At 40.3% G+C, this 25,742-nt stretch overlaps 1 protein-coding gene across 4 annotated transcripts; it reads left to right on the top strand.

Annotated features, from left to right (window-relative positions):
* Positions 1-547: 547 nt before the first annotated feature.
* On the top strand, positions 548-25,192 carry lpin2 (lipin 2). 4 transcript variants are annotated; one of them, XM_056390636.1, is made up of 20 exons: positions 548-710; positions 7,075-7,275; positions 11,281-11,376; positions 12,013-12,377; positions 12,466-12,573; positions 12,671-12,797; positions 12,888-13,221; positions 13,315-13,414; positions 13,575-13,762; positions 14,280-14,373; positions 14,463-14,532; positions 14,644-14,736; positions 14,865-14,947; positions 15,176-15,323; positions 15,724-15,872; positions 18,459-18,545; positions 19,049-19,201; positions 20,207-20,321; positions 21,180-21,283; positions 21,990-25,192. In XM_056390636.1, exons 2-20 carry the CDS (start codon positions 7,084-7,086, stop codon positions 22,132-22,134), a joined length of 2,751 nt encoding a protein of 916 aa, XP_056246611.1. In that variant the 5' UTR covers positions 548-710; positions 7,075-7,083; the 3' UTR covers positions 22,135-25,192. The 4 variants fall into 4 exon arrangements, with proteins under 4 accessions (XP_056246611.1, XP_056246610.1, XP_056246608.1 ...); XM_056390635.1 differs by lacking the exon at positions 548-710 and adding an exon at positions 3,980-4,285 and having other exon boundaries at positions 12,016-12,377; XM_056390633.1 differs by lacking the exon at positions 548-710 and adding an exon at positions 3,981-4,285.
* Positions 25,193-25,742: the final 550 nt, after the last annotated feature.

Below are 25,742 nucleotides of genomic sequence, written 5' to 3'. Positions count from 1 at the left end.
AACATTTGGCTTTTGAAAGCATTGCACCAGACAGAATCAATTCTGCTGTAAGTAGGTATCAATAAATAGGTTATTTAAAGTTCATGAAGTTTACTGTCATATATACACAGTATATGCTCTTTTTGTTTATGAGAAACATGTTCTGCACCTGCCTGGGTTTAAAGACAGTTCAATACCCTGTGAGACTGCTCTCATAAAACATGCCCCGTTTACTTTTTGAAAAAAACATAGCTCAAGAGTAAAGTCAGATGGCAGTAGCCTACTGCAACGATATACAGCAGCAAAGTGTGATCAACAAAGACGCATTACTGAGATTAAAAATAAATAAATAAACAGAAGAAAAACCTTGTTAAGCTATTGTAATTTAGAGTTATATTTTAACACTGACGTTTCACACTCTTGTCAATAAATGTCGTCTAAGATGTGCTGTCCAGGACAAAGTTTAACTAAATAAATGTGACAAGCAAGTATGATTCAGTTTAACTCTTGTTTAACCCTATCACACCAGCTGTGCGAGTGCGCCGCCACTGTACGGCTTCCTGTCCCATCAACTTCAGCTCGCTGTTTCCAGCCGCACCAGTCAGCCACGGTGGTCCAGACACGGACACGTCAGGAGGCTTCTGAGGAGTTTCTCAGGCAAAAATATGGGGACTCACTGAAAGACACCGCAGCGTCCTTCGCCGGCAGCACCCCGCTGAAGTAACCGAAAGGTAAATGCTTAGCATTAGGTTGGTGTCAGCCCATTTCAAAGCAGCTGCCTGTGATAGTGCGTTTTTTTCTGATTCTGCCGTCAGCTAATGTTAGCTAGCCTGTAAGCAGGCTAACATATTTTAGCTACGATGGATTAATTTCAATCAGACATATAGTGACTGGTCTGGACATTCATTCATCACATAGCAAATGAACGTATCCACATTTCATTGAAACCGGCGACTCAGCGTTAGCAGAGACTCTAGCTCGTTACCGTTTCACCGTTTAGTATTAACGGTAACATAAACCCAACGATAACATTGAAGCTAGCTGAGGTTAACTAACGGCTAGCTGAGCCCCGACTCCATTCATTTATTTTCATGTCTAGTGGTTTCTGTTCCGCATGTTTACAGCTTTAATCTACGGAATTGTCAAGCATTAACTAACAGTACATAAATTGATTGTTTTTTGTTTCTGTTCGTTTATTTCCGCAATTTCCCTTCATGAAACGTTAGAGCACTGTGGACTGGTGACTTTTCAATCAAGCGATTTGGCAGCTTTAATCTCTGAAATTAGCATATTTAGCTAGAATAGCTAAGGCTAACGTTACATTTGAGCAATATGCTTGATGCTAGATAGCTTGTATTTTATGGTAATCCACGGTTTTTAATTAGTTACTGAACTCTCTCTTGGCTTGTACGCAGTGCTGCCACCTCACCACCTGCCTGTGGGTGGTTTCTTTGAAAACAATAAGTAGAACCTCAGTAATTTACCAGTAGAATAGGATAAAAACTTTTTCAGGTATATTATGTAAAAGTGTTATGTGAGATAGCCACGCACTGATACTGATACATTTTCTTTTTCTCTTCCCTGTTATAGGAAGTAACCTCACAAAACCCAAATAGTTTGAACCAGCGACATTATGACATCTCACTGAGCAATGCAGTGAAACTCATACACAAGTTGCCAGTTTGTTTGGTTTCTTCGCTAAACACAGACGTCTAGCAATAAATCCTGTCATAAATGTTCTTGTTGAAACAGTTTTACAGACATTAAAATAATGGTCTTTTTAGAGGCTGTAATTTGTCAAGGTGTTACACTGGACTGTGTCATGCAGATAAGGGCTGCAACTAACAGTTTTCAATATCGACTATTTAGCTTGTTATTTTCTTGATTACATATATGTGTGAAAAGTGAAAAATAACCATAGGAATTTTCCAGAGCCAAAGGTACTCATCTTCAATGGCTTGTTTTATCTAACCAATAGTTCACAACCCCAAAATGTTCAGACTACTGCCATAAATGATCAAGAAAAGTGTCAAATCCTGGTATATATGAAAGCAGAATCAGTAAACAGAAAAATGACCAAAATTATTAATTGATTATTAAAAATGATTGTTCATAGATAAAATAAGTAACCGTTGCAGCTCTAATGCAGACTACAAGTATAACACCCCTAAAATTACAGCCCCTAAAATTACCATAAAGTTACATCCACACATCTCTAAAATAGTTTCAATAAAGACTGAACAATATTATCTTTATGAAAGTAGGATTTATTGCAAGGATGTTGCAATGCATGCATTAACTAGGCGTACCTAATAACCTGGCACCTGTGTACTGTTCAAGTTGCAGGCTCACTGCCCTGGCATTGGTTTTACTTATTTTTACACAGTGAGTCTGAATTAAATCTCAGTGAGGAAGATTTCACTTAACCCAATGTCAAAAACGTGTCTAAATTTCCCTTTTCTACAGATACTGAAGCTGAGGAAGTGTGAGTAAATAATGGATTTGTTGTACTGTTACTTAATCAAAAGAAACAAACACTTCATAGTGCTTATTGCTTCTGATTGAGTGTAGCGTCAGTCCTACATGGCCGAATTAGTTCACCATTTCCACTTTTTGTATCACCAAATTCACAGCAGCCAGGGATTTTTAGGCACAAGGCTGAAAACAAGGAATTGAATTGTTGAATTGATTTCAACATTGCTATGAAAAGCAGTGTTTTTTTTTTTGTCTTGCACTGCAGAATGTGTAAAAATGAAATCCAACCCCAGACTGTTTGTCTGGGGTTGTGGTTGTCATAAGTAGGCTCATTTCAGTGCAGGTTGGTAACCTACTACTTGAAAGAGTGTAACATGAACCTTGTATGGTCTGGTTGGCCAGCTCAGTCACAGGAGTCGACTCTTTTGTCACCCAGTCAGAGCGAATGGGATAGTTCCAGATGTAGACCGTAATTATGTATTTAGAGTATTTAGGATCATACACATGCCTACTCTTGTAATTTTTAATGGTACATGTAGGTAGTTATTAAAGGCGAGGACTTTATGTTTTCATTCTAGCTTAGTGTGTTCAGTTACTGCTTGGTGACTCAGTCAAAGTCACTTGCTATTTTTTTTCACTCAATTCACTTCTGAAAGGAAAGTGTTTGCCTACTTATGCATGGCTCTTGCAACAAAGAACAGACCCTAACACAGGGGGACGATGAACCATCAGCCCTCATCTCAGTGGGCCTGTGTGTTTTCTTTGGTGGTATTTACAAAAGGCCTAGCAGATGGGAACGTAGGGATGAAGCTTTTTTGGAGGAGCCTCATGCATTATGTTTTCTGAGGCATTCACTTAGGAGTTAGACTAGGCAGGAGGATGCTCAAAGTCAGACCACAGAGAACCCCCTGAAGAGAAAAAGATGATGGAATTCATCATTGCTTGGACTACAATTACATGAGTGTGCCCACTCTATCCATATTGAGTGCAGATATGATTAAATTAGCACTTGAGCTAATTTAAGCAAGCTGTAGTGAAATTTAATGGAGGCTAATCCCTGAAGCGATTATCCCTTTAGTATTTACAGGACTTTCACCTGTTTATCTTTGCAATCACATGTCCAGGATGTCAAAAAGTTCAAGGGTAATAAGCAATAAACGACCAACATGTTGAGGTCCTCTGCACTGAAAATCCCATTGGTTAACTTCTGCAGCCGATCAATGCCCCCTCCTGATTACTCATGCACAATGACAAGCACACACAACAGCGATTGTACCAAACATGTGACTGACTGTGCAAGAACGTCATGCTGCAGAGTACTGCTTGGTCTTTTCCCTGAGCGTGTACTCTTATCAGGAGAAAAACACTGCATAGCTGTCCCTTATCAGCCATATACGGCCACCTTAAAGAGGCCATCCCATTGGCTGAACCCTTTGTGTCCTGTCAGCTGACTGTATGAGCAGAAGTGCATGTCCTGCAAGGAATAGCTCAGAAAAAGGATGACAAAGTTTATGACAGTGTTGCATAATCAACCCTCGTGTGAGATAGCGGCGTATTGGTATTTACCCCTGGGAGGGTTATTCCAAGGTGATTAGGTGGGCCATATTTGAGATTGGATTCAGGATGGCAGCAAATCATTTTGATCATGGTGTGAGAAGGGAAAACACTGGTCCCAATGGAGTTGGATGAAGTAAGAGCTGGTACTCCACTAACAGTGATGAAGAGACCAAGATCTTGGGGGGACAGTGAGCTCCTGGGAAGCAACACAGAGGACTCAACAGATAACAGTGAACAGGATGAGGCCTCGTCCCTGAGGTCGTCTTGGTCCCTGGTGAGTCACAATGACAGGTCTCTTAGTCAGTCACAACTTGAGCTGGAAGGCCCACTACACTCTTATTTGTTTTGTTTTGTTTGCCAAGTCGCTAGGCTGATTGGGTGATTATTATAAGCTTAGTGGCTTGATACCTGACCACAGTGAATCAGAAGGATGATGTCAATTTTAGGGCTACATTCAAGACTTTTTTTTTTTTTTAAAGAATAACTTATACACTAATACACTAGCATTTGTATTTGAGATGGTCAAATATATTCAGGCTGGGCCGTCACCTGTCTGATCTGCAAATCACCTCTTATCTCAAAAATCTCCTGTTAAATAGTAGTTTTGAGTCTGGCATTTTAGCTGCTTGTGTGTGCTTTTACTGCAGAGCTGACATTGAAAGAAGATAAAAAACAAAACAATGGTTAGCAGCAGGTAGAGCTTGTTTGTCACATGTGACTGTGTTAAAGATAACTGCCTACTGGCGCCGTTCCAGACAGCTCCTGCGTAAGGGTGCCTTTTGTTTTTAATATAGAATATTTACTATCAAATAAAGCTCTTTTAGAGATGTTTAGAGCCTTGTAATTACCGACTTCTTCATGCATCTCTGCACTTGGTGTGAGCATTGTGTCAGACCAGCAGACAGGAATGTAGCACTTATTGCACCTCCAGTATGTTACTCTGTGGTGTCAAAATAAAAGTGAAACTTAATTTCGTAACGCTCCACATTTATGCAGTGCGTCATTTACATAAAACCGTTTTCAATTTCCAGGAATACAGAATATAGAGATAAAAACATACATACAATTGACCAACATCATGCCACATGGGTACATTTTGCCCCTGACAGTGGTACAGTGAAATAGTTTTGCAGCTATGTTGTGTTGCTTTTTGTTGTTGTTGTTGTTGTTGTTTGTATTCACTGGCCCCTCTGAGTTAGAAAGCTTAATCTATGTATTACAGTTTTCATCCACTTGGTTGGTTATTGAGTCACTTTGTGCGCACTCACTGCGTTCAACAGCATATCTCATAATCTGTTTTTGAAAGAAATCTGTGACAGATTGTGCAGATAAATACAAATATCACCCTTGCTCATCAAAGTCACTTTGTGGGGTGCCCTTTTTCAAAAGAAATGTTCTCCCGTGGATAGTCTTTGATTGCTCTGGCAGCATCTTTTGTCTTGTATGGAACTAGTTTAACCTTTGTTAAGTTATTTGTTTATAAACTTAATTAGCCTAAAAACGTGTCAGTGATTTCATTCATGTTTTATTATATATATTATGTCTATACATATATATAGACTGCAGCTTTTCACAAAAATTTCTATAAGTTTGGAAATTCCTTCTGCCATACAAAATGGCAGTAAAATGTATAAACTCTGCAAACTGGTAATTTTCCTGTAGTTTAATCAAACCCTCAGGTGGGTTGTAGCAGGGGTGTCACAACCCGGGTTGTCACAATATATGTTGGTAGCAGGAAGGCAGAAGTTGCGTGTTCTGTTAGGCATAACTGTATTTTTCATTCCTCCTTGTGTACCAATGTGGTGGGAGTTCTTAGAAAGAATTGATAGCTCCCTGTTGTTGACAGAAAGCGTCATATGAAATCATCTAAAGCCCAATACAACCCTTTGAACAATCAGTTTACTGTGATTGCTGTTGGACTTCCATGTTTGCCTGTGTTTGTGTGGTTAAAGGGTGAGAATTATTCAGAGTTACCTGCAATTATGATTATTTTATTACTATCTTTTCATAAACCTGTTCTTTGGGGGGAAATATCATGACAGTGTTTTCCTGTATTCCATGATGCCACCCTTACACAAATGCCCCTATTCTCGATCCTACCCCCCCCTGCACCCACCTCACTGCTCTCATGGCAAGACTCTGAACAAAAGGTCAGTGTGAGATAGGAGCATTTCAGGTTACATAAACCCAGTGAAGTCAGCAGGGGAGTGTGTTTACAAGCCCCACTAAACTAGACCCTGACCCAAGCAAACCAAAATCATGTTTGCAGAGTTAATAGTTGCACTCGCTCTGTGTCACAGTGCGCAAATGACTGCAAATTATCCAGTTCAGTGAATTCGGCAAAGAGGCCACATGAAGGCTGGAGAGCTTGCATGAGTATGTATGATTAGCTTTGGCCTGTGTGTAATTTTCTCTCTGATTTAGCAGCTTCGACAGATTGCTTGTAAAAGAATTTACTATCTCACAAACTGCTAGTCCCAAGTGACAAAAAAGGGCTTTGAGGAAAATGTGCAGAGTTAATCCAAGTCCAAATAATTATAGCCACAGTACTGTTGTATTTGATGTACTTAGCAGAGGGTTATGAATGTAAACAGGAAGTCAGCTGCCTTCATGGCAGCAGGGTGGTGGGAACTATGTGTGAGGTTGTCTCCTCTCATTGTTTCAGCCCAGCTGTCAGCCCCCCTCTCTGATGTTGCTCATGTGGGACAGCGGCCAGTGACAGGGTAACCAGAGTGCCACTGGCAGCCTGTATGCAGGTCGGGAGATGACAGACACCACAGGGCAGGCAAACAGGCAGTGAGGGAGCTGAGGGATGAAAGTAAAAGACAAATGAGGCAGCCAGACTGTCCGGAAGAAGATACTTAAAAGAAAAGACAACAATGGATGGACTGGAGAGAGTTAGGAGAGAAAACAGGCCGAAAGAACTATAGTGAAGTCAAAGAGGAAAACTCAAACTCTACAACTTGTGAGGGCCAAAACTGTCTCCTCTTCTGGACTCTTGCTCTCAACAGTGTGCCAGTCTTCCCTCAACTCTGTTAATATTTTGTTCTTTTCCCCCTCCAGGCGGACACCATGAACTACGTGGGCCAGCTGGCAGGTCAGGTGCTGGTGACCGTCAAAGAACTGTACAAGGGCATTAATCAGGCCACATTATCGGGCTGCATCGATGTTGTGGTTGTCCGCCAGAGAGATGGCACCTACCAGTGCTCACCATTTCATGTGCGCTTTGGCAAGCTGGGTGTGCTTCGCTCCAAAGAGAAAATTGTAAGTTTTATTTCTTTAATTTTCCTCTTTTCCCAGACATGTTTAAGTCATGTGATGACAAACTGCTGAACTCTGTATCAATCAGCTTTTGAGCTTTTGAATCTACAGAAATACATTTTCTGTACATCTGAGAGAAAACTACACAGTGCAGTCCATATAGAACATGGGTTATTTCTTTGAAAAATTAGGCCCTATTCTTCACAGGGTACATTTAATTCATATATTTTGAATTCATATACAGTATAATCTGTGTTGAGGACAACCAAAACATTTATCCAAAAATGTGGCTTCTGCATAAGATTGTGTCCAAACTAAGTCAGATTACTTTAGGGTTTTAAAAAAAGTGACTAGACAACTATGTTTTAGTTTACTGAAGTGTAACGCCTCACTTGAAGGTCAAACATATCAGTGATCCATCGTCACAGGTGTTTTCAACTATTTGCCTAGTTCTAATCTAATCAGGCAAACAGGTGTGTCCGTGTATGAATTTGTGCCCAAAATATACTTGATTGACATCTCCCCAAATAGGTGGTCACATTGGCCTTCCTCTCAATGAAATTAGAATGTGGATAATAGATGAATATTGAAAAAAAACAATCACAAACTGTAAACAGACTGTCAGAATAATGCTGCACTTTTGCAGTCTGGTAGTGTAATGTAGTAAAAAAGGTGATAGCACTACTGTCATGCCTGCTGGTATGAGGAGATTGGTGCCCTGACATGTATGGGGGGGTAAGGCCATATAAAAATTTAATCAAGGTTATGGAGGCTTTGTTTCACTTTGAAGAAGTTAGGCTTAACTTCAAGTTTGAGTTCTTACAAATTAGTAATAACAAAAACATCCGTGGGTCATCTGTGTGTCTCACTTAACAAAACCTGCCCCGTTAGCCAGTCAGGTTTTGCACCAGCCAGAATTAATAGCATCAATGGAGGATAGGGCTTTAGTGGCAGTGGTAATTTTTGCATTTCATTTTCAATTAAAAAAATATATGGGCTTTTGCTGGGTCTTTGTTTGCAGAACACACATGGGATGATCTGGGCTTCCTTTCAACACCCTGTGATAGTACTTGTTACTATATGTTCTGCCTGGAAATAAGATCCAGTTAATCATGGTCGAGGAACAATGGTGCTATTTTTAGCACTCACTCCTCACTTGAGAAAACAGTATTTTTGTAGCACCTTTCCCTTGGGTTAATTGATGGGTAATGAGAGCAAATGAAGCCTTTTCAATAGAAGTGTAAGTAGATGTAAAGCTAAATGTTTTGGTTTTTAAAATGTAACATCTACTTGTGGGATTGTAATGGAGAACTACACTGGCATCTGTTAATACAACCTTTTTTGTGAGTGAAATTTACATTATTTCAACATATACATAATCAGATATTCCTTTGTATTCAGTTATTAATTATTAATGTATAACATTAGAAAGATCGTAATTGAATGTATGATCCCTATCCCTATAATTGTGAACTTGTCCACAACTTCTATTCTTAGAAGAACTATGATGCCGTGCTCTCGTGCTCTGACTTGAGGAAAGCTTATTTTTTTGCTTGTGAACCAGAGTGGATGATGATTTGCGGGGGATTGACACTGTCTCACCACCTACCCAGAATGCTGATAGATTTGGTGGGGAGGAATGAATGAGTGGTTTCTATGGCAACAGCTCTACAACTTGAATGTGTGGGAGGGGGAGGAGACATGAAGAAAGAGGCCTCAACAAGGGCTGTTGTGTAACAAACAGTTATGCATGTGTCCCTGAGATCACTTATCAGATCCCAGAGGGCTGCTGCTAGATATATGTATATATATATTTTTTTTTAGAAATTACTGGACCAAACAAATGCTGTGATATTTGTTCCTGACATGCATATACTTAAAAAAATTCAGAGTTGGAATTGGACTGTAGTCACCAGCCAAATACTAATTAAAGTTTGGCTGTGGATGGTGTGTACAGCAGTCTCTTTGGTTAGCAACCAGAAATGTTTTCAAAGTACTGTTAGATTCTAAAAACATTGGGGATAAAAACTAATCTCAGCTTCCCATAAATACTTCTTCTTTTCCTCTGTTTTCTGTTCTTCTTTTTGGAACTATATATGAGCTTTAGAAGTCACCTTGGCCGGCGCTGTCGGATGGAAATAGCCCAATATTATGCCTTAAAGGGGACCTTTTATTCTTTTCTTAGCTTTTCCTTACTTATAGTGGGTTATATAGGTTTTTGTTCATGTAAATGGTCTCCAGAGTCACAAGGATCAAAGTTTACATCAAAGGGAGTAACTCTGTCAGGGTAAAAACCCAATTTTCTCCTTTGTATGAAACGCCTTGTTGGGGGTCCAGACATTAGTTCCTTGTCCTATTGATGTCAATACTTCTCTTGGTGCTGCCCACCTGCAAACTTGGCCCGCGCCCAAACAAAGCCCAGCGCATAACTACTTATGTTGAAGAGTTTTCATTAGTTTTGTAGCCATGCTGAAAAGACAGTGTTCTTAATTTCCTTCTGAAATCTGATTTATTTTTCCGCGGTTCTCCACTGCTCCAAACATTATAATGTGAGTCCGCACATCAAGGAGGACTGCTTCAGAAACCACGCACAGTTAGGATCACGCATCATCAACCGCTTTACCTCGCCCGGATCGCGACCTGATCATGTTAGTAGGAAGCAGCATAGCAAAGATATAATGCTTAAACGTTGCTGTAGGCTACCTCATTAGCTCAGATAAATGATCCACAGTTTAACCGCTGCGTTTTCACTAACTATGCCCACGAATGTTAAATTCATTCAGATTTACCGGCATCGTAAACCAGCTGAAGGTGAAGCAGTGGAGACTCCCTACCTGTGGTTGTCTGTCTGTTCCTCCGTTATTTATATTCCTTTAGTCCAAAGGTGTCCACACATAAAAACAACCAAAAGGGTTTCTTTTATATATATATATATATATATATCTATATTCCAAGTTATGAATATTGTCATCTGAAGTTTGTTTCCACAAGACGTGCAGAACGTGTCGTTGCCATGGTAGTTGCTGGCAAACTGACCAATCAGAGCACAGTGGGCTCCAGCTCCAGAGGGAGGAGGGGGGCCTTAAGAGCCCTGAGCTCTAACAGAGCATTTCAGACAGGAGCGTGAGGAGAGTACAGTACAAAATTTATAGAAGAAGAAAACTAATGTCTTTTCAGAACATTAAAGCATGTAAATCTGGTTTAGTCGACACCATGATTAACACTTAAAATGGCCATAATAGGTCCTCTTTAATTTCAACAGGCACTCATTGCCTTCTAGTAATCCAGCATCATGTTGACAAAGCCACAATTCAGCCACTGCAGTGAATGTAACCTGTCGCTGACTGTGAAAGGCTGAAGAGGACCCTCATTTATTCTGTCTCATTATTAATTGGGTATTGATATCCCCAGCCTTCACTCATCTCACATAAATTCCCCTTAGCAACCCTGAGGGGGTGAAATTAAATCTTGAGGCTGCTGAGATTAGAGTGGTGGCCATTGGTAGAGAATTAATATTGATGATTTGGTTTCAGGTTTGTCAGACTGGGCAGAACACTTGTGAGTCAAAGTCTGTCTCCTTTGTAGTCTCTTCCAGACGTGACCTGGTTTTTGCTTTTGTGGTGTCAAGTTTCTGAATGGCCTCAGGTCCACTGGGGGCTTGCCTTGCAAACATGAATGGCCCTGTTCTATTGGCAGGCTCCACAAAATGCAAGCCCTGAGGACGAATACATTTATAAGGCTCTGTAAAGCCTTGAGAGAAAGATGCTCTAAGTAGCCACAGGTCTTCCGTGTGACCTGACAAAATGTTGGATGTGTTACAAAACAAGATGCAATTTGTTTTTCAATCAATTAAAAATGCTAAATCAGACTCTGAGATGGATACATTCATGCTGTTTAGAAATCTAGTAAACATCATTTTCAGTGTCCTATTTTTGATTTCCCCATTAGCTTGTCATTTCTCACATTGGTCCAGAGCTATCAGCTTTACTTTCTGCCAAATTCTTCCAGATTGACATCGAAGTGAATGGAGAGCCTGTTGACCTGCACATGAAGCTTGGTGACAACGGAGAGGCCTTTTTTGTCCAGGAATCCGAGCAGCAGAATGTAAGCATCTCGCTAACTACACAGATGATTGAAGCCGACCGTTTTGAAACACAGTGGATATAACAATACTGTTGTAGGTTAATAACACAAACTTTTATTCAGGTTTTTTGTTTTGTACATTGTGAAGCATAGTAGCTAAAGTTAAGGGAGCTATTGAATTATTATTCAATCATACATCAACAACAACATATTTCCAGGTTTTTGATGCGTTGGATTTATTATATTGCTTGCATCCAGTCAGTATCATCATTGTCTGATATGATAATTATCCAAGGAAATTTGAAGATAATGCAGTGAAGAAAATGCAATGCCCATATGTTCAAAACAGATTTGGCCTCACTTCTGTACACACTACACCATACGCCAACAACAATCTTAATGGCTACAGCATTCTTCAGCAACAAGTGTAGGGCAATGAGGAAATAATGACTCCACTGTTTTGCAGCTTCTACTTTTGACTGCTGACCTGTTGCTCAAGCTTTCCCAACTCTTTTTGACAGCTAAGCACTGACACCACCCTGTTCTAATAGACTTGAGTCACTATGCCGATTCTAGGGATGAGTAATTCTGCTTTGGTTTGCACTGCTTAAACACCTCCTAAGCCTCACGTTCCTGCACTCTCACTTGATCCTTCAGCAGATTGTCCCTGCCCATCTGGCCACCTCCCCAATCCCCACTGAAAGTCACATTTTCTGGATCTCAGAGGTGGAGCACAGGGCACCAAAAGGTCTGGAGGATGACCCAGCTGACCCAGAGGATCCCCCTGAGCCTCCTGCTCCCAGCACCGTGACTACGAAAAAGAAGAAGAGACGGAGGAAGAAGCACAAAGGAGACCCCCGAAGAGAAGAGCTGACTCCGCCCATGCCAGTCACTACTGGTAATGCTATTGCTGCTAACGCACCTGCTGCTACGACTGCTGCTATGTCCAGCACTGGGCAAAATGAAGAGATCTTTGAGATGGAGCTGAGCTCTGACGAGGAGGCTGCAGCACATGTCTCTAGGTAAGTTCAGGGTCAGTGCCTGTAACTGTAGCCAAGATCCGTTGAGAGATGAGTAAATTATTATGTGTCTTTTGCAACCCGGGTTTAGGTCACCTTCAGTGACTACAATGCGGGACATTGACCCAAAATTACCTGCAGCCCGACACAACCTTGATGGTTATTCAATGTCTGATGGGGACTGGCCGGCAAATGACAGGTATGTATTAACATGAACTCACAGCCATCAGCAAAGGTGTGGCATGTAAATGGACTCTGTTTTATTGATTGTTTGCATTTGTTCACTATCCCTTCAGTCACGGTTTGTCTCAGGCCTTTTCCCCAAAAAGTGACTCTGAACTGGTGGTCAGGCCTTCAGAGAGTCTGCTCAGAGCTGAGTCCCACATGCAGTGGACCTGGGGAGAGTTTCCAGAAACAACCAGGGTAAGTACCTGTCACTAAAATTCATAAGAACATAGTTGTTAGTGCGCTCACCTCGATATTAACGTTTTTTTTCTCATATCCGTGATTCAGATCACCAAAAAAGAGAAGCCAGAACCACTGAAAACAGTGACCATCACCCCATCAGAGAGCACCCACTTCCGCGTCATCCTCAGCTCTGAGGCCATGGAGAACGAGACGGAGATCGAAAAGGGAGGTGGTGCCTCCTCAATGTGTACTATTGTCAAGCCCGAGCCACGCACTCTTATGACCACTGTAACACCGGTGACTCCTCTTGCATCTGTTAGCACTGTAACCCCCGTGAGTCCTGTAACCCCCACAGAGCCCCTGGATGTCCTGCCACCCAATGTGGCAACCTCCACCCCTTCCAACAGCCAACAGAGCGATTCACCCTCTAAGAAGAAAGGCAAGTTTCTTTTCTTTCACTCTCTTAGCCAACCTTTTGTTATCACATATTATGAAAGCTCATTAAATGGTAAATAATTGTTGTTTGATGCAGGTGTCCCAAAGAGGAGTCAGCATCAGGGTCCTGAGGATATCTACCTAGATGACCTGAATGTACTTGAACCTGATGTTGCTGCACGATATTTTCCCAAGAGGTTAGCTTATGAAATTAGTGCCTAATTAATTTTACTTCCTGACCCGTTTTAATTAGAAACACACAGCTCAATTATCTATTTTAAAACTGAACATACATAGGAAAAAATGTTCCTCTGAAAGACAAGTATCATGACATATTGTTCTCTTCTGTTGCTCCAGTGAGTCTGAGGCAGCCACCAAGCACTGGATGGACTCAGAGATGCGCTCTGGCTCACAGTCTCCTCAGTCGGTGGGGAGTGCTGCAGCTGACAGTGGGACAGAGTGTCTTTCTGACTCGGCCAGTGACCTCCCTGACGTCACCCTTTCTCTGTGTGGAGGCCTCACAGAAAATGCTGAAATATCCAAAGGTATACCAGAATGACACTCATAAAAAATGCAAAGTGCACTTTTATGCAAGATGGAACGTTAACCTCAGCCAGTAGAGACATACAGTTAAATTTGTTATGCAACTTTTTAACTTGCTAATAAAGTTTCCGTACTGTATTAGCCACATAAGAAGGCGTCCTGGCACTGTGGGTGGAGGCTCTTTTCTATACAAAAAATCAGCTTGGTATGTTTAACAGTAACAATGCTTGTGCCCACATTTCTTTTTAAGGACATGGACATTTTACTAGGACTGAATCCCAACTTTCTCAACCACTCTGTCCTTCTGTCTGATCTCCCTTTGTGCCAATAAATTAGAAATAGAAACACTCTTTAGAAGTGTTTTTCTGAGAAGCCCTGAGTTGCTGTGGCTGGCGGAAGAAAAGGTTTCCTGACCTTTTCCTGACCTTGTGGCTTTAAGAAAGATCTTATGGCTCAGCACCACTAATTTTTTTCATCTGCTGTCTTTAATTAATGTCCCTCTCTGTTCTGTGTTTACAGAGAGATTCATGGAGCATATCATCACCTATCATGAATTTGCTGAAAATCCAGCAATTATAGATAACCCCAACCTGGTAGTAAAGATAGGAAATAGGTAAGTGAGGATTTTAATTTCAAAAGTGAGGTGTACAAGAGAGATGTAAATGCATGGTCAATATTTAGTTCTAATTTCTGTCTTCCCAGATATTATAACTGGACATTAGCTGCACCCTTGATTCTAAGTCTACAAGCATTTCAGAAAAATTTACCAAAGGTAATTGAGGTTTAATTTTTACATCTTCTGTGTATTGTACAGTCAGTATCTGTGGATCATTGCAAATTGGCAGCTAGCTCATCCTAAAATATCTTGTCTTGTTTATTCAAGGCTACAGAGGAAGCCTGGGTGAAAGAGAAAATGCCAAAGAAGTCAGGCCGCTGGTGGTTCTGGCGAAAGAGAGCAGATAGTACAATCAAGCAGGTAATTAAGCAGAAGTATAAAAAATAACTTTCTTTTTTAGTAGAAGTCACAAAAAGGTCTTTGTGTTTTTAGATTTACCTTCTTAATTGTGTTGATTGTCCTGGGTTTTCTTCCCTTAATTCTTGCAGTCAGAGACAAAGCTTGAAACCAAGGAGGAGTCTCATTTGGAGGAGGAAGGACCCTCCATGTCTCAGGAGAAGCTGGTCTTACCGTAAGTGATACCAAGGGTTTATTGATGTGTGTCAAGTCAAGTGAGATGTGTAACGTACTTAACTCTGGCGTGTTTGTTTTATCACAACACAGCATAATCACATTATATTGTGAGAAAATGAAGTTGATAGGTCAAGTCTCAATACACTTTTGTTTCAGATAGCAGAGTGTTCTTAAAGTAATATGTCAGAGTAAATAGATAGCCATAACTGTTGCTGTTTCCTTGTAGGCCTAAAGCAGGAGAGTCATCCAGTGATGAAGAGGCCAAGGAGGTGAGCGCTGCATCCTGTCAAGAGAGACTGCAGCCAGGAGATGGTCAGCACCACCCGAGCTCACACACTTACAGGAAGTCACTACGCCTCTCTTCTGATCAGATAGTAAGTAGATTTTTAGGCAGTTTTCCTTCCTCAAAATCATCAGGCCTGTAAAAGTAAAGCATTCGTCTAGTTTGATTATATTCTCTGTTTGTGAAGTTGCAAGTTCATTGGATGGTTTCATTTTGAAATACAAATTTGGCCGGAATGGTCAGAATGGGTTGTAAAGTACTCAATGAGATCTGTCCTGTAAAGGGTTTATTTGGTAGTTCAGGGCTCCCTCTGCTGGCTACCTATGAATTACATGTGTTCGCTCTACTTAAAGTCTGTAGGGGGCTCCAAAGACCTGTACATGTTCATTGTGCTGTGGTAATAACAACTCATACTGGAGCATAGTGCACTGTTGGAACATGTTAGTGAATGAAATGGACTTTCCAGATCACTGTTCTCCTTGTGTCACCAGGCAAGTCTGAAACTGAAGGAGGGACCTAACGATGTGACGTTCAGCATCACCACCCAGTACCAGGGCACATGCCGCTGCGAGGGCACCATTTACCTGTGGAATTGGGACGACAAAGTCATTATCTCCGACATTGATGGCACCATCACCAAGTATGTGCCGCCCCGCCCCCCCCCAGGATGTGTAACATTAGCTGCTTATGCATGCTCAGACTGTCAGATGTCATTAGTGCCACGGGTGCTCAGCTCCGAGGCATCTATTAATATTCTGTGTTGGGTTTATTATTCTTCCGCCAAATTTCGGCGCGTAACTCGTCCCGCAGCTTTGAGAAAACCCCTAATATATACATCAAAACGTGCGTCTTGATCCTGCAAGGGGTGCTATGACTTTTGGTGTTAAAATTCCAATTTTTCCCAAAGTTATTCCCAAAAAACTGGGAATAAATAATGCATTAGAAATGCATTGGAATTTTCTTTAGAAACCCACCTTTTTTCGACAAAATTGCACCTTTTTTCTGAGTCACCCAGCTCTCTCATACCTGCACGTAGAAATGTGATTCAAACTATAAAACGGAGGAAAACTTCTGCTCTCTCAAAAAGACAGGAACTGTTTTTACATAACATGTAAACTTTTCAAACTGTGAGCACTCAAAGGAGGAGTGCAAATCACTTTTTCTTCAAAGTTAGAGTGAAAGCGTCAGTTGGCTAGAGTGCGTGAAGCAGTAAAAAATAACCTTTATTTTTATTTTTAACTCAAGCTCGCGGCCAAACCGTAAAAAGGAGACAAATAATTCTTTCTGAAAATGTAGACATAGTTGTTGGGATTCATAAAATGTAACTTTGACAGGCAGGGTCTGCACAAAATTTAAATGGCGGTGCCGAGTCTGGCAGCAATACCTGTCTCACTCTCATTGACACCTAATGTAATCGTCTTTTTTTTTCAAAAGAATCTCTCTCTGTCTTCGCACTGAGCTTACGCACTCATTTTAAGGAATATCTGAATAAAATAGAGACTGTAGAAACTTTTGGCTTCAGTGTCTGTCACGGTCTTTTCGGTTTATGAAAAGAAGTAACAGTTTTCTCATAATTTGCAGTTGTTTGAAGCCATGTAGAAGCCAAATTCTGGGCAGATTTTCACATTGCCATGGCAACGGCAGTTCCTGACCTGTGTGCATGCGTGCGTGCGCCTAGCAACCAGATAACCAACTCTCCAAGCTCCGCTAGCTTTACATTAGCCGCATGTTAGGTCTTAAATTACATTTAGTTAGGTCTTAAATATGTAAGTCCATTTACTGCTTCCTTCGTTGCTTTTTTTTTGTTTTGTTAAAAGAGTGAATGAAGTTGTGACGGTCTCCGCTGAGACAGAGGAGAGGAGAAGCTACTAGCCCTCTCTCGCTGTCACTTCTAGCCACGTTGCTCTCCTCCCCAGTAATGTTAAATTTAGCACAGAAAAAAACATAATAGTGGTAAGTTAAATAGTGGTTCATGGGATTTATTAACCCTCAGGGGTCCCTCTGTCCTTTTTTGGACATTTTCTTCACTTTTCTTTTTTGATTTGCTGATCATTTTGGCTGTGTTACATCTCTTAAACCACTTCAGTTCTGCTCAAACCTACCAAATGTTTATTAGTTTTCGGGATTTTAACCCTTTAAATGCCAGTTTGAAGATATGTTGCCTCTTGTTTTATTAAAAAAAACAACACAGAATATGAGATATTTCCCACATAATACATGATGGAGGGATGTGACATTGTTTTATATCAGAGTCTTTTATATCAAGACACTTCTCAAAACCAGAATATGATCAGGGTGACTTTTGAACACTGGAAATAAATCATGTACTCATCCCGGCAGTAGCCCCCGTGGCACTCAAAATTTCCCTGGAATTTTCTAGTTTTTATTATTATTTAAGGAAGAAATTCATGCATTAGCAAGCATCTGTAGAGGTGTGATGCTATTTATATAAGTTCTTCGTGTCTATGAATTACCCATACTGTGAAGTGAGGCTTCTTATTTGATGACTAGCTGTTCACTGAACAGTGACTAATAATATTACAGAACATTGGATCATGTAGCGTTAAATGAGAAAAAAAGAGAGAATTATGATGAATGCCTTTTATAGATAATTTGGTTTCCCTTCTTAGACATTTTGTGCAGTTTTCGGAGCAACATGTTCAAGTCCCTCTCACAGAGCAAATATTAATTAAAGCCTTTCAATTAGCTTTAGGCCAGTTTCGTCTCATTTGACACAAAACTGATATCTGCTTCCTTTTTGACGCTCACTCTTTGTGAGGTTCATAAGTGGTCAACATCAAAAAGGTCCAGTTTGACCGCAGCTTATTATCTTTGTGACCCCTCAGGCCAACCTGTGACATGTGGCTTTCTTTGTGTATCAGGGCGAAGAGCGCGGGGGCTATAATGAGCCCATTTACATTTCAGCCTGTAAGCACACACCATCATGAGCTTAGGTTAAGACAGTACTTCCCCTATGGGCCAGTAATCCTCATTAGTGGAGAGCAGTCCATTATGTTCTGTATTTATGATGAATGGTAAAGTAGTTATGGTGCTTTATGTGACCTCTTTTGAAGAGCCGGTACTACTGATCTGCTTTTTTCTTTCATGCGTATGCTTTCTCTGACTCTTGATGTACATCTGCCATGGTTGTTTTGAGCCTGTTTGTCAGGGACGTGGCAGATGGGGATATCCCCGTCATTAATATATGTTTGTTTTAATGTTTTAGGTCAGATGTGTTTGGACAGATCCTGCCACAGTTGGGGAAGGATTGGACCCACCAAGGCATTGCCAAGCTCTACCACTCAGTAGCTGAGTAAGTGCACAACATTGATTAATCACAGAGGAAGGATGAATGGCTGGTCAGTGATTAGCACTGTCTCGGTTTGATTCCCAAACAGCTCTATGCGGTTGATTTTTTCTTCCAGTGTTTGCGTGGGGTGCTTTGAGGTGGATGACTCAGTAAGTTTAAATATTATACAGACAACTAAAAACACCATGAAACTCCATATCACTTTTACTTCCTCTTGTGAGTTAACACTTAAATCTTGACCTGACTTTGCTGATTTAGTCATGGAGACAATAGAAAATTTAACACACATAGAAGGAAATGGCCTGTAGTGACAGTGAGTAGTAATAATAATTAAATAGAATTTTTCCACAGTAAAATTTTCATTAGATTGGTATTTCTTCTGCACATTATGAAAGCAACCAGTATCACTGATCTAATTAAAGTGCTATTCTTAGTAGTTGCTAATGAGGGTCATGATATTAAAGTGTATTTGAGCAACCATTAACCACCACTCTCCCCTCTGGCAGGAATGGCTACAAGTTCTTGTACTGCTCAGCTCGGGCTATTGGCATGGCTGACATGACAAGAGGTTACCTGCAGTGGGTCAATGATGGAGGCACCATCCTGCCCCGGGGACCTCTCATGCTGTCTCCCAGCAGCCTCTTCTCTGCCTTCCACAGGTATGTACATTGTAAATGGCTACCAGTTTCTGTGTCTTAAAGCCAGATACTTCTTATTACCAGCAGTCATTGTATACATCAAATCCCCCATACCCCCAAATCGCAATTTAATTTTCAAACCACTCCGTGTTTGTCTCCCATAAAAGTAAAATCCTTTTTTTCTGCTAACTGTATTTCACATTAAATATCCCCAAGTTTGTCTGACTCAGAATCCTACACACTCTCCATATCCTCATTCATTACAACAAGCCTACGCAGAGGCTGTTAAAGTTACAGAAAACTCCAGTTCATGAATTTCTAACTAAATATGTGTTAACTGTGTTGCTAGCTTTGTCATCAGCTTCTAGAAATATACTCTTCTTCAGCATTTTGTTGCTGTTAATGAGATTTATTTTATGTTTTTATGTCTCTGTAGCGCTGAGCTGTGGATGGAAATTTATAGGAGATGGCTGCCATTTGTGTACATTTCTTACCATCAAAAATCGAAGCAGCTTATTCCAAGTTATTTTGTATTTCTTGCACAATTCAGCAGAGAATCAATGTTTGCGTCTTATGGAGCTCTGCAATAGTTATCCAGACCAATTCTGATGTGATGTTTTGAAGTCAAATTAATTAAACAACCATAACACCCACATATACTGGTAGAGCTGTAGCCTTTTTTGGGCTTAAATGTCATGTGGTTTTTTCTCATTGCCCACTGCCCACTGTGCCCAGCTCCTCCCTCAACTCAAATACACATGAAACAATAGTATAACTGAACTTAATTTCATTTACATGTAACAAAAATACGCCTACTATCCTAGAATTTTGACTTCCACCAGAAAAGCTATATTAAACTTATGTGTTTTAAATGTTTTGCACCGTATATCAAATGTCTACATACTGTTTGTGTAAGAGAAAGATCTTTGAGAGAATCTAAAGATGTATTTGGCCAAGTTAACTCTTGATCCATGGTAAACACATGCATATATGTTTCACTCTAATCAATCTGTCCGTTTCCTTCAGGGAGGTTATCGAGAAGAAACCAGAGATCTTCAAGATTGAATGCCTTACAGACATCAAGAATCTGTTCCAGCATAACAAGCAGCCATTCTATGCCGCCTTTGGGAATAGAACTAATGTGAGTTAATGGATGTTTGAAGATGTCAGACTCCGGCGCTCGCTCTTACATGTCAGTGAGCTGTGTTTTCCAGAAGTCGATGTAGTCATGATGTATTGTAAGATCTGCATGACACTTTGGCTATCAATTAGCAGACACAAACATATGAATTCAGTAATGGGCTGAATCTGAGCTGAGGTCACTGGCGGAGTATGGTCCCATGTGATTTTGTCTGGGGAAGGGAGCTCAAGCCAGGCACAGCGTCCTGTCTTCAGCTGCATAAACACCAACACCCAGATGAAGCAGTGGGTTACCGATCAAACCTCTGTCTGCCTCTAACGGTCGCCAAAACATACAAAACAAAAAAATAACACACACACACACACACACACACACACACACACAGTCTCATACACAATACACCTCCCTCCACACAAAGTCCTGCTCTTGCCCACCAAAACATTCAGTCTAGAAATATTACCATTACGTGCATTAGGTGGAACACAAGGAGGAAGTCTGTGGTTAATGTTATTAACACACTTTGTCATTGTGTATTGTGTATGCTACTTTCCGCAAATTACATAATTGACTGAGTGTGTTCTCATCTCAAATGTCTTTTAACGACCCTATGAGTTTTTTTTATCCTTTATGTAAGAGGAGAAAATGAGAAAAATATAGGATTTAATGATTTCTTTTTAACTTGTCATACATGGAAAATACAAGTTGGTTGGTGTTATAAACCTGCTTTTAAACATAAACATATAATCATTGGCTTAAATTTGGGAGTGTTACCAGTCCTGTGTTTTTGATTTCAGTCGCTACTATTTTGTTTACATTTGGATCACAGATCAATTCTTTGAACATCATGTCTCCATGCAGGATGTGTTTGCCTATAAGGAGGTAGGAGTTCCTGTGTGTAGGATCTTCACAGTTAACCCCAAGGGAGAGCTGATCCAGGAGCAGACCAAGGGCAACAAGTCATCGTAAGTACATAAACTTATGAGTGCGAAATATATGTGAATGAATTAGTACTGTAACATATCCATTGAATAGGATATTTTAAAGGAGGGGAAATATTTGCTTAAAGCTGCACTAATCAGTATTTTATGTTAGCAATCAACCAAAATACTTTGTGTAATGTGAAAGGGTTGTAGTTGTAGTGAGGAACCCACAGAGATTTATCATGCAACTCTGCAGTTCTACACAGCTTTATGGAGCGCTTTAGCATCTTTCAGCTCTTTATTTTGGCTTTAGAAACGCAGCTTTACTGTTTTGGTTCACTGTTTAACTGACCATATGCTTCCTGCACAGCCCTGAACAGCAGACAGACAAGGTTAGAGACTAGCTCGTGAACATAGTGGAGCATTTAGCAGCTAAAGAATCAGATATGTCCCCCAGGAATTGATAGAAATGAAAACTAAGCTAAAAGGAGGGTCGATATTAGACCCAGATTCATCAGCTGCCCAAAAACACAATTTCAAATGAATGCTGATGTTGCGCAGTGTTTTATGGATGTGTAAGTAGGAACTGTTTGCTAACACATTCAGAATTTATATATACAGTATATTAATATATATAAATATTCATCCTTATTTCATTATTTAACTCTATGATTTGTGTTCCCTGTCGCTCTATCCCTTCTTTTCTGCCTTTCACTCTGTCTCTCTGATCTCGGCTTCTCCTCCATAGCTACGGCAGGCTTAGTGAGCTGGTGGAGCATGTGTTCCCGCTGCTGAGCAAAGAGCAGAACGAGGCCTTTGTCATGCCAGAGTACAGCTCTTTCTGTTACTGGAGACAGCCCATACCAGACATCAACCCGGATGAACTGCTCTGATCCAGCACATATGGATACCCAGGTATACATATACATGTGACTTGACTGTGCACTTGAATGCATCTCCAGGAAAACACGTGGACTGGAACCCCAACTTCCCTCCATAGTACTCAGACATACACAACTCTACAATGAGTGTGACACAGTAACAGGGTTATGACCATAAACACAAAAAAAGTTGGTTCACTGTAAGTACCCATGAGAGATAAGTGGAAGTTATCTCCAGAACAGTAAATCCTAATGGAAAAATTGCTGAAACATCTCATCCCTGGGAGACAAGAGACTAATCACCAACTAAATTATCATCTTTCCTCATGCCTGTGAAGGCATCCTGACCCAGCAGGCACTCCTCTTCAGTCCCCATCACTGTACAGGGAAAGAGATCGGAGATGCATCTCTTTTCTCTATAACTTCTAGCAGAGAGGAAGATCTGCTTTTACCATCAGGGGAGCGACAGAAGCCCGACACGAGGCAGTAGCCCTTTGCACTAGAGCCTGGGCTGTGCAGAAGGAAGTTTTCTTGAATTACTTTTTTATTTTCACATTTTCTGAACACCCTAAGGAAGTGAAATGAAATATTCAAAGCGAAAAAGACACTGTTAATTAAAACAGGATAAGCAATTAACACAGGGCACCAGAGATATTTTGCTATGTTTGCCTAGATGCGGGATTCCAGCTTTTATTTGGAGGCTTTATTACGTTCTAAAAAAAATAAGTAAAACAGTGATAGTGGCTGGCAAATAACAGGCTACACCAACAATGAACCATTCACACTCTTCAATTTCCAGCAACCTACTGTAGAAAAGAACAAGAGAGCTACCGTAGGTGTTCAGCTTTGTTCCTCACACTCTGGACAGACTGTGGTTATTGGCTCAGTGCTGGCGGCCGCTTTTTCCCTGGAGACCTGACAACTTTCGGAGGCATGTTTGGTACTGTTAATATTCAAGGTTGTACCTGGGACATACTTTTGGCAACAAGTATGTGAAGATGCACAGTTAGGTGTGACTTAAAAAAAACAACAAAATGAAGCAGCTTCATGATTTATTGTCTTGCTGTTATTTTAATGTTTATTTTGTTATTCAAGCTCTGGCGAATCAAGTGTGTTTTGTTAACAATGCAGTCATTATTTATGATAATTGATATGTTTAAGTTATTGATTTCTATTGTGATGCCTTTGCTTGTCTGAAAAAGTCATTTATCACAGATGCAATGTGGAAATACTTCAAATTGGTATTTTGTATTGGTCACAGGTTAACATGCACTTAACAGTAACTGCTCGGCCTTGTATGAACTTTTTTTTGTAAGTCTTGTAGACCATTTTCACCATGACCTGTATTCCTTGTTTTACAGTGATGCTTTCAACATGTAATGCACATACACATTCCTGAGCAAACCTCAGAATCCGCAGATTTTGTATTACAATATGTGTGTAAATGTAAAGATAGCGCTTGAGTTGGAACAGTGGAAATAAGCAGATCTAAAAAAGAGCTTAAAATGAAGGATTTCCGTTTGTGACGTGGCTTGTGGGATGACTGCGGGATGATGCAAGTGTGTGCGTGTGTGCGCGTATGTGTGTGTTTATACCTAATCACTGAGTACTGCTGCTGTTGGGGTGACAGGATCATGCACCCTTTGCTTATGTTCCCCCAGTGGCTTTACCAAGACTTATCCAACGCACTTTTGTCTAAGCTGCACCAAGAGACGCAGATTTACAACTCAGCACACCTCTCACCCACATGCACTTCTCTAAAGGTCTTTGTAGACAGTAGACCAGAGTATGCAATTACTGCAGGATGAAGACTTGTAGTTTTACCTCTTAGTTGTGTGAGTGACCCTCTGACATCACAGACAAATCAGCTATTCTGAAATATGTCAATGTAAGTAACTGTTGAAAGGTGTTTGTTTATTTGTTGGTTGCAAGGCAAAATGTGGGACTTAAAAACAAAATAATGTTTTTTTGTGGTGCTGAACAGGTAGTATCACAGTCACCTCTTAACCTCTGTGTGTGTGTGTGTGTGCATGCGTGCGCATGCGTGTGTGTGTGTGTGTGTGTGTGTGTGTGTGTGTGTGTGTATGTATGTTGGGGGGGCAAAGAAATGACTGATCTTATACCTCTGGTGAAAAGAGGAAGAGCCATTGGGTCTTGTTTTGGAAAATAAACAGGAAATACTTGACTGTGTACAGGAAGCTTTTTGAAGCGCTTCTCTGGCATCATGTGTTTAAGTTTTAGGAAAACAATTGTGGGCAGATGTGCCACTCCACAGACATGGATCATACCTCCAGCACGAGTGTAACTGTAAGATGATGGGATGTGCTAGCGAGGGCTAAAAATCATAAAGGAGCAGGAGCGAGACATGACAGACAAAACCATTTAATGGAGGGAAAAAAAGAAAAAAAAAAAGAAAGCACAATTGACGATGAGCGCTACATCCAGATCGCCATCCAGATATCAGTCGTCATTATTTGGCTGAAGTGTTTCTGCATTCATTCTGTAACACCGATGTTTTTGTGATAATTAAGATGCGTGTTTTGCGTTGATACGTTTGCTTGTTCTCTAAGAAGTTTGGTGAAGTCAAATAGATATATCTTATAATTAACAAAATGAATTCCATTCTTTCTATGAAAGTAAAAGCATCTTGTGTGGAAGAATCACACTTCATACTCTATGATCCTGGAATACGTGGTATATAATTATGTTTGTTCTCATTGCTCAACTGCTGTGGAAAATTATCCAGTATATGTACTGATTCAATTCACATTCAGTCACATTCTTCTGTCTTTGATGCCTTTCTGTTTTATTATTTCTTCTTCAGTGTACGATCTTTTTGTGGGACTGTTTGTTTGGTTCTGTTTGGAGGTAATGCTTGTTGTTTCATAGTGTCTGACCAACAGAAATACTTTAAGTGTATGCTGTGTTTGATTTCTATAGAAATGTGGTTCAAAGTATGTTAAAAAGAAGAATATCCATTGTAAGAAGAAGAAAAAAAAATACAGGCCTAATAAAGCTAACAAAGTGTGGCTTGTGGTCCAATTTGTATTAAATAAAGTTTCTAACTGAATACATTTGTGTGCTACACATTTCCTGTCTCCTGTCTGAGTCAGAGTCACAAAGTTCAACAGTAACCACAGGCTAGTGGGGCAACTTCTACCTTATTGCTTATTTTTTAAGTAACAATACATGAGTGTTGCAGTGGATCCCTCAGGTCGTTCTGAATTTCAGTTTGTTTTATTTAATAATACAAACATGAAAAATTTATAAAAACAGTAATTCAGTGTGCTGTTATTTGGTTAACTGAATAGAAATAAGTATTATTCTCTTTTTTTTTTTGTTCTTTTTTTTTTTTTTTAAAGGTTAGCAGAGGCTGAGCTGAAGGTTAAATACACTTCTGGTTCTTAAAGTTTGCTGTTGGGGTACTTTCTAAATCTCAGGAGTGAAGAGAAGGGGAAATTTATTTTTCATCCACACCCACTTTACGTAATGACCCAAATGGGGATTTTTGCCTTCTAACCTAGTCTCTCTCAGTGCCGGCCAAGTTTGTGACATTAATAAAAGCTTGTGTTGCTAAATCTCATGCTTTTTCACATTAATCTGTTCATGTATGTTTATTA

Source organism: Seriola aureovittata, chromosome 12 (genome assembly GCF_021018895.1).
Source record: "Seriola aureovittata isolate HTS-2021-v1 ecotype China chromosome 12, ASM2101889v1, whole genome shotgun sequence".
NCBI lineage: Eukaryota > Metazoa > Chordata > Actinopteri > Carangiformes > Carangidae > Seriola > Seriola aureovittata.
Note: the sequence above shows the minus strand (reverse complement) of the source record. Positions and strands in the feature narration are given on the sequence as shown.

Bases quoted from the DNA above. Each gene is read 5' to 3' on its own strand.
- lpin2 (XM_056390633.1), top strand. From the start codon at position 4,130: ATGGAGTTGGATGAAGTAAGAGCTGGTACTCCACTAACAGTGATGAAG. The intron at 11,377-12,012 runs GTAAGCATCTCG...TTGATCCTTCAG, and splicing joins AGGAATCCGAGCAGCAGAAT to CAGATTGTCCCTGCCCATCT. The intron at 12,574-12,670 runs GTATGTATTAAC...CTATCCCTTCAG, and splicing joins GACTGGCCGGCAAATGACAG to TCACGGTTTGTCTCAGGCCT.